This window comes from Pyrus communis, chromosome 13 (genome assembly GCF_963583255.1).
Source record: "Pyrus communis chromosome 13, drPyrComm1.1, whole genome shotgun sequence".
NCBI lineage: Eukaryota > Viridiplantae > Streptophyta > Magnoliopsida > Rosales > Rosaceae > Pyrus > Pyrus communis.
The window spans coordinates 21,735,284-21,750,104 of NC_084815.1; the positions used below are offsets into that span (position 1 = coordinate 21,735,284).

The 14,821-nt window shown below is 35.2% G+C and overlaps 1 protein-coding gene across 4 annotated transcripts; it reads left to right on the forward strand.

Annotated features, from left to right (window-relative positions):
* On the forward strand, nt 1-5,082 carry LOC137712603 (serine/threonine protein phosphatase 2A 55 kDa regulatory subunit B beta isoform-like). 4 transcript variants are annotated; one of them, XM_068451705.1, is made up of 15 exons: nt 1-225; nt 616-719; nt 894-1,001; nt 1,152-1,271; nt 1,580-1,771; nt 1,898-1,989; nt 2,245-2,363; nt 2,846-2,969; nt 3,081-3,204; nt 3,364-3,432; nt 3,598-3,630; nt 3,726-3,817; nt 3,940-4,014; nt 4,374-4,453; nt 4,550-5,082. In XM_068451705.1, exons 1-15 carry the CDS (start codon nt 129-131, stop codon nt 4,684-4,686), a joined length of 1,566 nt encoding a protein of 521 aa, XP_068307806.1. In that variant the 5' UTR covers nt 1-128; the 3' UTR covers nt 4,687-5,082. The 4 variants fall into 4 exon arrangements, with proteins under 4 accessions (XP_068307806.1, XP_068307807.1, XP_068307808.1 ...); XM_068451706.1 differs by having other exon boundaries at nt 4,377-4,453; nt 4,550-5,080; XM_068451707.1 differs by lacking the exon at nt 3,598-3,630 and having other exon boundaries at nt 4,550-5,080.
* The last annotated feature ends 9,739 nt before the right edge of the window (nt 5,083-14,821 follow it).

Here is a 14,821-nt window from a genome sequence, read left to right on the forward strand (position 1 = left end):
AATTCGAGTGGTTGACGGAGATTGGGAATCTCAGAGACTCGGCAACGAAGACTTGTAGCTTTACCAAAACAAAAATACCATCGAAGCGACTACCAGCGTTGTCGTCTTGGAGGCCCGCAGCTGCAGCCATGACTTTGAGCTCTGACCCTCCGGCCCCTCTGCCTTTAGAGTGGAAATTCTCTCAGGTCTTCGGCGAAAGAGCTCCCGGAGACGACCTTCACGATGGTTATACTCTCTCTCTATGTATGTTTGTATGTGTCTAGGTATGTATATACGTATGTATGTTGTGTTATAGATTGAAATATTCATTTTTCCTGCTTATGCTGTGTTTGGTTACTGAGAAAGTTTTGGAAAATGGAGATGAATTGCGATAATTTTACTTTTTTGCTTCTTTTGAGCTGGGAAAATGTATAAATTACTTTAAAACTATGGTTTTAACTAGTTGATTTTTTGGTTTAAATGGGAATGCAGATGTCGGTTTTAGTTTTCCAAAGGTTAATTCTTTTCGAAACCAAATGAAGAACTTGGATTTGTTTTGTTTATGTATATTTTAGTTACATTGCTTACGTAGAGAAGTAAAGAAATGAACTCCAGAAGTGATGCTTTTTCGTGTAGGTGATATGATATCCGCAATTGGATTCGACAAGAGTGGTGATTTCCTTGCCATTGGAGATCGGGGTGGCCGATGTGTGATATTCGAGAGGAAGGATGGGAAACATGTGAGAATTGCCAACACGCTTTTATATCGTTCAGGAAAATTTTAAATGGACATTTTTCAAATATGAATACTTTTGAATTCACTTGGGGCTATCTTCCTTGTTAGGCTGGCATCTAATGTTGGATGAAATTGGGTTTACGTTCTTTTTACCCTTAATTGTTAATTGGCTTCGTAGACTTTAAATCTGCAACACCCTCGACATAAATTGGAGCAGCTGGATTTCACGTCCACCCAGCATCCTGAATTTCAGTTTAAGACTGAGTTTCAGAGTCATGAACCTGAGGTATGTTTTAAAATCTTGTATTTAATGATGCACCATGTATGATACGCGTTGATACCTAAATTGGGTAATACTGGTGCATGTGTTTTGTTCTGTCGCTTCTATTTGTGCAATGGGGATGATTACGTTATCATGCTATTACGTTTTACTCAGTTTGACTACTTAAAGAGTGTGGAGATTGAAGAGAAGATCAACAAAGTAAGATGGTGTGCAACATCTAGTGGATCCCAGTTCATGCTTTCAACAAATGACAAGACGATAAAACTGTGGCAGGTATGAACTTTTCTAATTAAATCATTTTACTTAAAATGATGGACACTTGCTGTTAGCCAATGGAGTTGTAATGAAAAGATGCATCAGAAAACCAAAAATCAGAAAAATTAATGTGCCAAGTGATTATACATGAGAAAACAACAGTGAAGAAACAAAGATAGAGCAGTTTGTGTTGAAAAGAATGCTACTTTACGTGTTTTATTGTCCAACAACAAGAAATTATCACAACCAAATTAGAGGCATATCACAGCTCTGTTAATATTGCATGTCCACTTTTGACTTGTTTGTTTTCTTGTTTCTGGGAACAGGTTAAGGAATCCAAGGTGAAGAAAGTAAAAGAAATGACCCCTTATCCACTGGCATCTTCGGATAATATGCTTCTGGCGGAAAGGAGTTTCATCAGCAGAGAAGATAAACCACCTTTTCCTAATGGCTATCGTCGGGAATGGATAGAGAAGATGGCTAAAAACATGTCATCTTCTGAAGACATGCATATGAAGGTTAGTACCCGTGCGTTTTAGTTAAATTTCTTTCTATCTGTTGGCATAGCTCTTGTGTTGTAACTTGTTCGAATCACTTTTGCACCGTGTTCAAATTTACTATTTATAACTTGTTTATGTGACTAGGTTGCTGACATTGAAGACAATGCTCAAACAAGATGCCGAAAGGTGTATGCCCATGCTCATGATTTTAATATTAACTCCATCTCAAATAATAGGTAAAGTTTGTGGATAGCTTTATTTCAAAATCAGTATCTCGTCTAGCTAAAAATTTCCTCTGCCAGAAAAATTATGATATTCAGAAGCCACTTTGTTTATCCACTATGCAGATGCACCTTCGTGTATTTTTTTCCTTATTTGGTTGCCCTTATTGCTTCTTTAAATTGCCGAAATAACATGGATTTTATAAAGTAGATAGTTTTAAACTAAATGTATAGCATCTAAAAGATATTCTGCTTTAAACCCTTGTACAGCGATGGTGAAACATTTCTTTCTGCGGATGACCTTAGAATAAACTTGTGGAATCTTGAGATCAGTGACCAGTGTTTCAATATCCTTGATATGAAGCCACCAAACATGGAGGACCTTACCGGTAGTCTACCCTTTGTCTTTACATCTTATAATTTCTATGAACGCCTATATTTATGTATTCAATTAAATATGCTTAATATCATCCTAACATTTCATTTTTTTTTCGGATGATGATATGTTCCATTTGTGGGAAGATACTGATCAAGATATAGGTTAAAATTGTGGGAAAGATGGTTTGGAATTGAGTTAGAATGTTTGAGATAGAAAGATTAAAATTTGTATGTTTTCATAGAATTGAATTTTGAGAAAATTTCAGATTCTATAAAGTTCTAAATGGTTCTCCGTCTTTCAATTTAGCCATGGCATTAGGTTTTGCTTCCATAATTTTTGACCGTAGTTCCTTACTTATTTATGATGGGACACTAACCAACAGGGGTGTCAATGTCTGACCAACCTGTTCACTCAGTTTTGAAAAACAATTCCTGTGCTGTACCAATGTATCTATCAAATGAAAATATATGCTGATGATGAATTATTATCCAGAGGTCTTAACAGCGGCTGAATTCCATCCCATTCATTGTAATCTGCTTGCATACAGCAGCTCAAGAGGTTTTATTCGTTTAGTTGACATGCGGCAGTCAGCTTTATGTGATCACAGTGCAAGAATGTGAGTCTAATCACAGTTTCTGTTGGTTTTTGCGATCTGTGTGTTATTAGTTTTGATATAGTGCACGAGGATGTACTGATACTCGTTATTTGGAATTGGAGGGATTGACAGATTACAAGATGGAGATTCCCATGTGCCAAAGTCATTTTTCACGGAAATTATTGCATCTATCTCTGATATAAAGTTTTCGAAGGATGGGCGGCACATCTTAAGTCGCGACTACATGAATCTAAAGGTGCTTTATTTTGGTTGAGGTTTACTTTTAGATTTTGGATTTTCCTTCTAAAAATGTGATGCTTATAAAGTTATGTCATCGTCAAGTTTATGATGGCATTTTCAAAGTTCTTCTGTTGGTGCAAATTTGATTTGATTGCTGCTTATGTTTCTGTTTTAGATCTGGGATATGCATATGGATTCTTCACCAGTTGCAATATACAAGATTCATGAACACCTGCGCCCTAAGGTAAGCGGAGAAAAACCAACGTTTTGGCTCCAAGAGAGGTTCTTGGATAATTGGAGCATAAACTTCCTACATTAAAATATCACCACGTTAATTTTTGAAACCTGTGAACTGAGTTTCAAATGAATTGAATGGGTGTCATTATGATTCAACGTGTCTTTGAACTAGGTCCCTTACCCAGTTGCCCTTGCAGCAGACGTGGTATCGTTGGCTTTTACTCATAAGTTCATATATACAACCTTTCATGACCCCATCTCTATCGTCCCTACTGCTGACAGCCTTTTTCTCCTATGCAGTTATCTGAGTTGTATAACAATGATCGCATATTTGATAAATTTGGATGCTGTTTCAGTGGAGATGGACTTCATTTTGCAACTGGGTCTTATAGGTATGCCTTTTTGACAGGATCTCACATATTAAGTCACAGTACCGTTGTTACCAATCAAAATTGTGGAGTTGTATTTGCTTGCTTTTGCCCAACTGTTACAACTTTCTTTTATTTTGACTTAGCAACCTAGTGCGCATTTTTTCCCATGGAGATGGAAGTGAAGGAGCTACAATAGAAGCTAGCAAAACTCCCAACAGGTCTGTCCTAATTCCCTCAAATTGTAATTTGTCGAGTTGGTGCAATGGAACCTTATAGTCAAGCGGGCAGGGTTCATTTTCCCGGGACAACTGTTCGTTGTTGGATCCTCTTCCAGAAGTAGATATCTCCTTGGGCTTGAGGGATTATGAAATTTTTTTTTCAAACTTTCTATTTAAATTTTCTCAGTGCAAAATGGTCACTTGTTCCTTACAAAATGGTGTACCATAATACTCGAGAGTCCAAATTGTGAAACCAAGTCAACCCTTACTTAAAACTGTACATAATTTCAGTGCTATACAGATGCAAGTTATGTTTTACTTATTCTCTGAACCCTTTACTTCCCTTCTAAACTTGAAAGCAGGAAGCCAATTCTCCAGACTGCTCCAAGGGCAAGGAGGTCATCCTTGAGCAACCTGGCAAGAGGATTTTACCGGCATGGTTGGGCTTCTGAACCTCATTATATTCCCTTGCATTTTTCTTATATAGAATGCGTCTATCAGCGGATTGAAACACGTCCTTCTTCTGAATTTTCAGGGCATGAAAATTCAAGCTCGGGCGGTAATGACAGTAGTTACGACCTAAGCTCCAAGATTCTACATTTGGCATGGCATCCAGAAACAAACTTGATTGCTAGTGCTGCTGGGAATAGCTTATTCATGTATTATGCATAGATTTGTGTACAGTACATTACTACAGTTACAATTTAAAGTAAGGACAGTGCTATTCACAACCCATTATTACCACTCACATGCTCTTGTTGATTCTTGGCTATTGTTCTTCCTTAATTTATTCGGTCCCATGGCCGGAAATTGAGAGGGATGTGTTAGAAATAAAAATAGGTGTGTGAATAGCACTGTTCCAAAGTAATTGTATAAAAGTGTCAGCTTTTACTATATAGTATAGGCAGTAATTTTGAAAGTTGGAAATTCCTAACCCCAACTGTGTAATTGTGACTAAACAACACTCTTATTTTATCGTGCTAATAACATCTCTAAGATCTTATGGAAATCAGAAACCTATATTTCCTTAATCTTGTGAAAATTGTGAGCAAAAAGATTTTATTGGCTTTACGAGCCAATCTATTTGGTCATGCACTCGTGATTATATGAATGAGGACTATTATTTAGTCGTGGATGATTTCACACTCATTTTTTCTCCGATGCACTGGGAGGGCAAACGGAAAAACAGAAATTCATAAATCATTTTGCTTTAGTCATGCTCATGTGTTATGAGAGATTATACGAAAACAAACACGGCTAATCTTTTAGATTTGTTTCCTCACGAGGAAAGCTTTATCTGAAGTGACGAGAAAAATGAAACAAAGAACTACAAAAGCTCTAAGAACTAGTTCTATCTAGATGGGTTGTGTTTTTTATGTTCGTGTTATTTTTGAGTCATTTTTGTTATTTTAATTGGTCGTATTATGTCAAATTCGTAATCTTAACGCGTTCTTATCGGGTTCTTAATGAGTGACCCATTAACCACCCAACTCGTTAACGAATTCTTAATATGTGACCTGATAACCTCTGACTAATTAACAAGTTGACCAAAATTTATTATTTTTTTGTTATTTCGTATCTAGTTAACAATAGAAATCGCCAAACCCAGTGCAATGATCAAGAAAAGTAAAACAACAAATCGAAATTATGATAAGCTGAGAGTTCGATATTTGTCTTGCTCCACCGATTCATGACCCTAAAAAGGGAAAAACATGAGCATATTCCCTTTCATATGACACCGATCTATAATGTGCTTTTGACAAATGCTACTGTATACTTCACACGCATATTTTACATATATGCATTACATGTCACACCTACTATGCCAAGAGATAAGGGAAAGGGATCTGGATCCCTACCATCAAATTCTCCTTATCAATTAATTCGAATTTTTGAAATTTGATTCAACGGCTGTAAATAAGGGCCAAAGTTATAATAATTTTAGTCATTAGATCAAATTTCAAGAGTCTGAATTATTTGATGAGGAAGATTTGACGGAAGAGCTCTGGAAAAGATCCCTTTCCAGAGATAAGCATCCAACTTGCAGATTTGTTTATTATTTGGGCAGCTCAGACACCGCTGCCCAAAACCCTTCCTTCCATGCCACAAACCTGCCCGTTTGCCCGAAACCCCCTCGCCAGTTGCCCTAGAAGACCCTAGATGCTCTCAGATCCCTTATATAAACCAAAGCAGAGCAAAATCCTCTTCATTTCATTTGCATAGCCTCCTTGGTCTTCCTCCTCCCTCCTTTGTGCGTTTGTATGCCATTAGGGTTTATCTTTTCTTTCTTCCGCAAAACATGTTTTAGTTTAATGATGCTTTGATTATGGTCTATTTCTCTCATTACCGAGGCCGTCAAACGTATTTTGATGTTTCATCAATTTACAGCTCGTTTGATACTACTATCTTTATCAATTTTCGATTGTTGAAAATTAAAAACGAAATAATTATCAAACGGGTTCTTTTTAGCACCTTGCTAGTTAAGTTTGTGATGTTCTTGATTTTATGTGTGTGTGTGTGTGTGTGTGTATGTGTGTATGTGTATATGTATATATATATGTATGTGTATGTGTATCAGTGTATGTGTGTGTGTTATAGAAGGGTTTAGTTTACGTGCAAAAATCTTCCATCCGCATGCAACAGATGATGGGCAGAGCGGCCATGTTTTGCACAGATTGACTGAAAAAATTGAGTGCTCCTTTTCTGTGTGCTTCAGTTAGCTGTTTGCTTCTTTAAGAGGTTATGTGCGATTTCTGCAGAATCTCTTTGGATGTCTCAGCATACATAACATACATACAAATATACACGATATCATTCATACATACATACGTATATATATGCTTATCGGTGATATCATACATTTGATTTACTCCATTTGGTAAAGGAAAATTGTTTATGTGCTTAAATTCCAAAAGTTTACTTGGAAAGGTCAAGCAATAATTTGGAAACTTTTTTTCTTTCTAAAAATAGTTGGTAAGGAATAAGGATCACATAACAATTTCGGGATGCTTACTAAATATGGCAAATTCTTCCCCTTCCATATCGAGATTAAAGTCATGGCCCCCAGTTGACTAAAAACTGATCCAAAATAGGTATGCCGATAATTTGACGAACAGTCCAATTTGCCTTTGAGTGTAAGACGGGCTTGTCATTTATGGATGGACTGGTCCTCAAGCCCATCTCGGCCTCTTTGACCTAGATGACCAACGAGGTCATAGAACTCTTGACACAACGATATATTCACATTAATTAATTCGCATAAATTAAGATATTTACTTTAAGTAACAGATGGAAGAATAAATTTGTTGTGAACTCATCATTTATAAGATTCGAATGTAATATTTCACATTTATAAGTGAAAAGGAATATCAGTAGTATTATTTTTCCCAAAGTTACAGGGTCATTATGTCGAGTTCGCTCGGCATTGTTCTGGCAAGAGTCCTAGTATACTTTACTTGTTCACCTATGTCGGTTTGGGGTAAGTTCACCAGCAAGATCGCCCTTCCAATTCGAAGTTTTTTCTTAGAAGTTTCAACCTTGTTGGCTATGACAATAGTCGTAACTATAAACACTCGCAATTGTGACAGGACGGTACGCTCTACTCTCTCGCAACCCTGTGGTACTAAATTGATGAGGTCGTAGAACTAGAACTTTAAGATGAAAACGAAATTGAAAACTGAAAAATGCGGGGCACAAGTGTAACAAGCAATACTTAAGAAGATGAGAATTGACTCTTCTCTCATGACGTGGTAGTCAACGTTGTTAGGCTCATGTTTTATTCTTGGTTGAAAGTTAACTTTGTGCTAATGTAATATGAGAAAGTTAAACCCTCTTAAATAAAGAAAGAGAGAATTAAACTCAACATGTGGCAAGTAAACGTTGTCATGTGTGTGAATGAAATATGAGGAAGTTAAACTCTTTTAAAGAAGAGAGCGTCTTTTAAACTTAATACGTCGCGGATAATATTGTTAAAAGCGTGTTAATAAAATATGAAGTATACGGCTAGCCAAGACAAACCCAATTAATGAAAGGCTTCATAGGTAAATAGTCTCACAGTATTCAGTGCTGTTTGAGTATTAATGCTTGATCCCCCATTAATGCTGTTTGAGTTTTCTTGCATGTGCACATACGTGTACGTTTTGGTTATATTAGCATAACGATTCGTGAAATCTAAGGTAGGTTGGAATCGAGATGCATAAATCTGGCAAAGGATTACGGAGGCGCCTTCGATTTATTTTAAATAATTACATGTTAATTGAGACACTAATTACCAACAATTTGAAGACACTATTTACCAAATGGTACTTGTGTAGAGCCATATCTATTACAAGAAAGACGAGGTAGAAAGAAGATGAAGAATTGAAACATGGTCCGTCAACGAGATTAATTAAGTTGGTAATGATCGTTCTTTTCGCTAGATCAAGGTGTAGGTTCGAGTCTCGCAATCTCTTTTAATAAGCGACCTATAAAAGCTAAAAGAATGATTAAGACTCATTTGTAAGTCCTCAAATAAATTTATAGTATGTCTGATCCTGGATGTGGTAGCATAAATCAAAGTTGGATGAGATTTATGAGTCCATCTTTTTAACTCTCTCTCTCTCTCTCTCATATTTTCCTCTTCACGCTTGCCCACTTCTCCTTCCTCTTTCACCCTTCTCAACCTCTCTTTCTCTCCCTCTATATAAATCTCAATGCTGTAAATTTTGTAGTTTAAGTGTGATTGTATAAATTCTAAATTATAATTTTCTATATGAACTTGTATTCCTTGAGGACAAAGGATTTCTTCTCCCTCTTATTACTATAAATAAAGGCACTACGTAGGGAAATAACACACACATTCCTCTACACAATTCTACAAACATATCTCTCTCTTCTCTCTTTGCCGCCAGCCCCCTTCTCCTTGTCAGATAAAATAGGCCACATCACTCAAGTTATTTTTCATGAATTTTAATTCATGAACAACACTTAATTGGTTGTTATTTTTTAAAAATAATTCAAATTTTTCTTTGGCGAGAATCAAACCTAAGACCTCTCATTTACAAATAAAGAGAAATATCATTAGACCGTAGTACTAAATAAGTAGTTAAAAAAAGGTAAAAAAATTAAATATTAAATACCTCCTTATTTTAAAATGTAACGAATGTTTTGTTTAAAAAAGGTAAAAAATTTGCAGAGGATTCTTATTTCCTCTTTAAAAGACACCTCCTTATTTTTTTTGGTTCAACTGAAAAGCCTCTGTAAATAGAAAAAGGTTTGCACTTTGTGTGCATTTTAAAGAAATTCACAAAATAAAAGGAAAGAATAATTGATTTTTTACCAGCCGAAGAAATGGGAACTGATTTTCCACAAAAGGGAATTGTGTATGTTTATAAATACCACCCAGTTTTTCTCAGACCAATTACTCCAAGGGAAATTTTATTTAAACTCATGTAACCTCTTTTTACATCCAACTTAAAATTTAAATGTGAGTTGTCTTTTTAATCTTATTACATAATTATCATCAAGTACAAGATGAAATTAACAATAAAAATAAAAGTTATCAACAAACCCACACTCAATATCTAAGAGCTAAAAACAAGCTTTTTGTTAATGAATAGTGATTTTCAATTCTCGACCATCAATGCTGAAAGTTGAGAAGATGGGTTTTTGGGTTTGCTATGCTTTGTGTGTGGTCATTACCTTTAGGAGTCTAATTGCTTATGATTTGATGGTGTAAAAATTGAGGAAAAAGTAGTAAAAAGAGAAAAGATGACGTTCGTGTAGCTTTCTACGATCATAACAGTAACACTCATGAAAATAAATGAGCATATTATTGGCTAATTGTAGCGATTAGTGTTGCAAGATTTATCCCAAACTTTGTAATATGCTACTGTTTTTTCTTGATCTCTATTAATACAAACTCGTGTCGTTGCTTTAAAAAAAAAAAAAAATGGAATGACACATCTGCTGAAAATTGGTTCATTAGGAAGCCAAAAGTGATGGGGACTGTTATATTAGAATGTTTAGCCCACTTTTTGTTATCGTAATTTGTGGTGGTCTCACAAGATTCATAAACAAGTAGAAAATTCACCAAATTATTTGACTTGTCCACACAAATCAAACTCTAGAAAGCTTTCATTCCTTTAAACAAGTAGAAACTTCACCAAACTATTTAATTTGGAATTTTATTTTCTAAATGGGCGTAAAAATATATTTACATTTTGAATTGAGTTTGTGAGGGTAGTTTAGGTTGACACACTCCAACCAGAGTCAAGGCATGATGGCCGTCACTCGAAGGTGATGTAACCAAAATGTGAACAAATTAAAATCGAAACTAGAACTTATTTAAACTAATAAAGTGAGTACGCAGTAAAGGGTAGAACCCATAGAATACAAATCTTCAGAGCATAGATGACAAATAGTGCAGTCGAAACTAGTTAAGTACCTAATACACAACGGGATAAGTTCCTACACTTAAATAGGGATATGTCAGAATTGCTGGCTAATCCTCGTACGCCACAGAGTAATTTAGATAACTAGGACCTGGATAGGCGAAAAACAGAAGGATGAGTGGGCAAAAACAAAAGTTTATAAAATCTATTTATTTTTTGAACATACTAACCTCTCACCATAAAACATGTATAATTTCTAGAAAATCATACTATGTATAGATATGAAATCAAATGCAATTCAAGAGTAAATCCAGAAGCATGCCACAACACAATCTCAACAGTAATTTAGGTAAAATTAAGTATTCAATCAATCTATACTAGCACACAAGTCGGAGTCACCTAATGCGACATGTACGACTATCCTGATGCTCATCAATCTATGCTAGCACATGAGTCGAAGTTGCCTAATGTGACCTATACGACAGAACTGGGTGTAATAATATACGCTCTAGTGCTACAATCACGTGAAGACTATCGCTAATCGCGGTCACCTACGAGTTGGAGTTGCCTAATGTAACATGTACGATAGGACTGGCACCTACTTGGATCCAAGGTGAGTTTGCAGTGCTGAAGTGAGCAGCACGTGAAAGACTGGCCCTGACCCGGGGCAAGCACTAACACTGAGGTGCAGCAATGATGAGAAAACTATATAAATATAAGCATGCCATAACAATTTAATAATTCTAGTTAACATAATAAACTTACCTGCGCATCCCGTAGGATTATTTAGTATTTCACAACAGTGCAACATTTCTTATAACATTATTTAATCATGGCATGATATGCATAAATCAATTCAAAAGCATTTATGGAAAGAGTTACGGGATAGAGAGAGTGAGAAGAAGATGAGAGAGACTGAGAGAGAAGTGACATACAATGTTTATAATTGGTTGAGTGAGAGTGAGGGTGAGTTTGATTGGTGAGGGGGGATTTAGGGAAAAACAAGCGAATGTGAGGGTTTTAGGGGTTGTGATTGGTGAATGTGTGAAGAAAGGGGACGTTGATGAGCGCAAATTGTATACTTATTTTATCCCGAAAATTACATTTACTTGTGATATATTGGATTTAAATGTAAGCAATTACATGTCATTTGTATTTTTATGGCTAAAATAAGATGATGGAGAAATATATCATAACTCTTTGATCTTTAAAGCTAGTCAAGTAAGTCTGGTACTTATTTTAAATAACCATTTATCTAGTGCTCTAACTATTTAACCATTTGTTCATTTGAAATATTAAAAGCCAAGACCACTATGTGCTAATTGATTTCAATGTGAATTGGATGCAGGATGAGAAATATAGAAGAACATGTGGCCACAAAGCTCATGAAAGTTTGCTCTTATCGTTTCATCTGCATAGAAGAGAGAGAGAGAAAAAAAAACTGTTGTTATCTTATTAAATTCTAAGGAGCAATCAACAGCAAGTAAAAGGCACGAGATTATGTATTTCTTCATTGAGAAATAAACGGAGGTGTGTAAATGCACAAAGTGGCCATCAAGGAATTCAATTGTTATGTCTTCCTTTACTGTCAACAATAAATCGATGTTAAGTATTCGTCGGTTACGGAGAATGAAAGAAGGAAGCTAAGGGGAAAGACAAAAGAAACCAAAAGGAACAGCTGGAGTTCAATTGGCATTAATTTATAGATAATTGGGGCTACTCATTATGGAAGAAATGAATGAAAGAGAGAAGAAGAAAATGAAGAATAAGACAAGCAGAAGAAGGAAGCAAAAGTGGGCAAGACAAAAAAGAAAAAAAGGGCTGATTAATATAGTTAATTGGCTGGTCATTATTCATTAAAGAAAAAGAAAAAGAAGAGGAATTAAAGAGAGGCAAATTGATCATCATTCAACAAGAAAAGAAAAGGGGAAAAAGGTTGCGGCATGTAGAGATCAAGGGGAAGAAGGCAACGGCAAAGCAAGAGATTTTCAGGCTTTTCTAAACTTATGTTTCTTTTAATTTTATGAATTCAATAATATTTCCGATTATGTTTGGGAACTAATTTCTTTTCGCTAGGGTTACGATGTAGCCTAACTATGAATTCTTAATTTCTCAGTTTAATTATTTATGAAGTTTCATTCACTTTGAGTATTATTTTGCTGTGCTTATGAGTTTGATTTTAATCTTAGTGATTGGCCACCACTTTGGTTTGAGTTGAGTATATTTGATGCGAGTTAATACAGATGCCATGTTGTTAATTTGGTTTTAGTGTATTGCAAATGGTACCATGAATTCCTTGATGTAGATGCCATACACTAGGTTTCATGCTGTCTATTAAGTAGTTCTCAAATCATTAATGAACTCGTGTTGTTTAGTAATCTAGATGCCATATATTGTTAGCACATATGAGTATACATAGTAATATAGATGCCATGAATACTATATGAATTAGAGGAACTAGACCGTCAATTTGGATGATTACTCATTAATAATTAACTATAGGAATTAAGTTGGATTGGTTATGATGAATCGGATGCTCTAATGTTTTTCGCAATTGATTTATAATTTGATTTTTTTTGTTGTTCTTGTCATTTATTTAAGCTCATTTGATTTTTGTTTACATTTACAATTTCAAAGTTCTTTCTCAAATCATCAATTTTTCCATTTCAATTCAAGTGCAATACAAATTAAGTTAGATAATTAGAATTATTTCAACCTTAGTTGGAACAATCTTGTGCTTGCCTACTATACTACTTAACGATTCATACACTTCAAGCATTAAAATTTGGACTTAATTGAGTTGATTTCGGTTAATCTAATTTTGGCAACAGACACGGATCCCATTTTAAAAAGAGCTAAAAGATAGGGTTTTGTACAAGTGAAATCCGACGAAATTTAACGTACCCTATCAAAAATAGTAATTTCCTACACTAATAAATTAGCACACCCGCGAGTACAATTTCACCCATTGTTAACACATTTTAACTAGATGTAACTTTTTTGTTACAAGTCCGTTTCAAGCTTAACTCACGCTCACACGTTCGTAACGAGTACCATTTAATTACGATAATAAGAAAAATAATTAAAAGCCGAATAACCACGTTCACGTCACTTTGCCAACAAGGACATAAATGTCAATTTACACACTCGGGGAGAAATTACATAGAAAATCAAGGACGGGTCGTCACATAAGCAGTAAGTTTGGGTTTAAAGAAATATTAATTTTTTAATTAAAAATAGGGAATTGTTATTGGTATTCCAAAATTCTCATTCTACACTTCAAAATTTCTATATTTAGAAAGAAAAATATCCTTGTGAGGAGTGTAGAATAAAAATTTTGGAATGTCAATAACACTTCTCTAAAAAAAATATAAATATAAAAAGTAAGTTAAGTGTAGAAAAATATGATATGGGATCAAATAAAATTTTCGTGGCTCCAATTTCCCAAGACTGAAGCTTTGGAGAGCAAAAGTCCTCAAAGTCACCAGATTTCGCTCAATTTTTATCTGGGCAGTTGGATTTTCGTCTTGGAAATTGAAATTTATAGACATAGTAGGACTCTTCTCAGTTCCAAAATCTCAGAGGCTTTGCTGCCATGGCAGTTTCAACGCAGCTCCAATCTGTGACCAGTCTTGCTTCGTTGACTCACCGCACTAAGCTCGAATTCCGAAGCAGCTCCAATCTGTGACCAGTCTTGCTTCGTTGGCAACGGATCCCATTTAAAAAGGGAAGGTGGATTGTCTGCTCTTCCATTTCCATACTTTCTTCATGCTTTTCTGTTTGTGTGGTTACGATTAAACCACGTCAATATTTTATATTTCTATTACTTTTTGTTCTATTATTTCTATAAAAAATTAATATAAAATGTTAACATGTCTTAACCGTGACCACATATCACAGGAGGACATAAGAGTATGGAAATGAGAGGGCAAACAATCCACCTCCTTAAAAAGGAGCTAAAACATAGGTTTTGTACAAGTGAAATCCGATGAAATCTAACGTACCCTATCAAAAAACAGTAATTTCTTACACTAATAAATTAGCACACCCGCGTGTACAATTTCACTCGTTGTTAACGCATTTTAACTAGACGTAACTTTTTCGTTACAAGTCTGTTTCGAGCCTAACTCACGCTCACGCGTCATAACAACGAGTACCATTTAATTACGATAACAAGAAAAATAATTAAAAGCCGAATAACCACGTCCATGTCACTTTGCCAACAAGGGCATAAATGTCAATTTACACACTCGGAGAGAAATTACATGAAAAGTTAAGGACAGATCGCCACATAGGTAGTAAATTTGGGTTTAAAGAGATTTTAATTCTTTAATTAAAAATAATATGTATGCAGAAAGGAAATTGGGTGTAAAAAAATGTTATATAAGTTCAAATAAAATTTTTGTGGCTCCAATTTCCAAAGACTGAGTCTTTGG

Excerpts from the sequence above, each read along its gene's own strand:
- LOC137712603 (XM_068451705.1), top strand. The coding sequence starts at position 129 with ATGACTTTGAGCTCTGACCCTCCGGCCCCTCTGCCTTTAGAGTGGAAA. Across the intron at positions 226-615 it reads CGGAGACGACCTTCACGATG|GTGATATGATATCCGCAATT; the intron begins GTTATACTCTCT and ends TTTTTCGTGTAG. Across the intron at positions 1,772-1,897 it reads CTGAAGACATGCATATGAAG|GTTGCTGACATTGAAGACAA; the intron begins GTTAGTACCCGT and ends TTATGTGACTAG.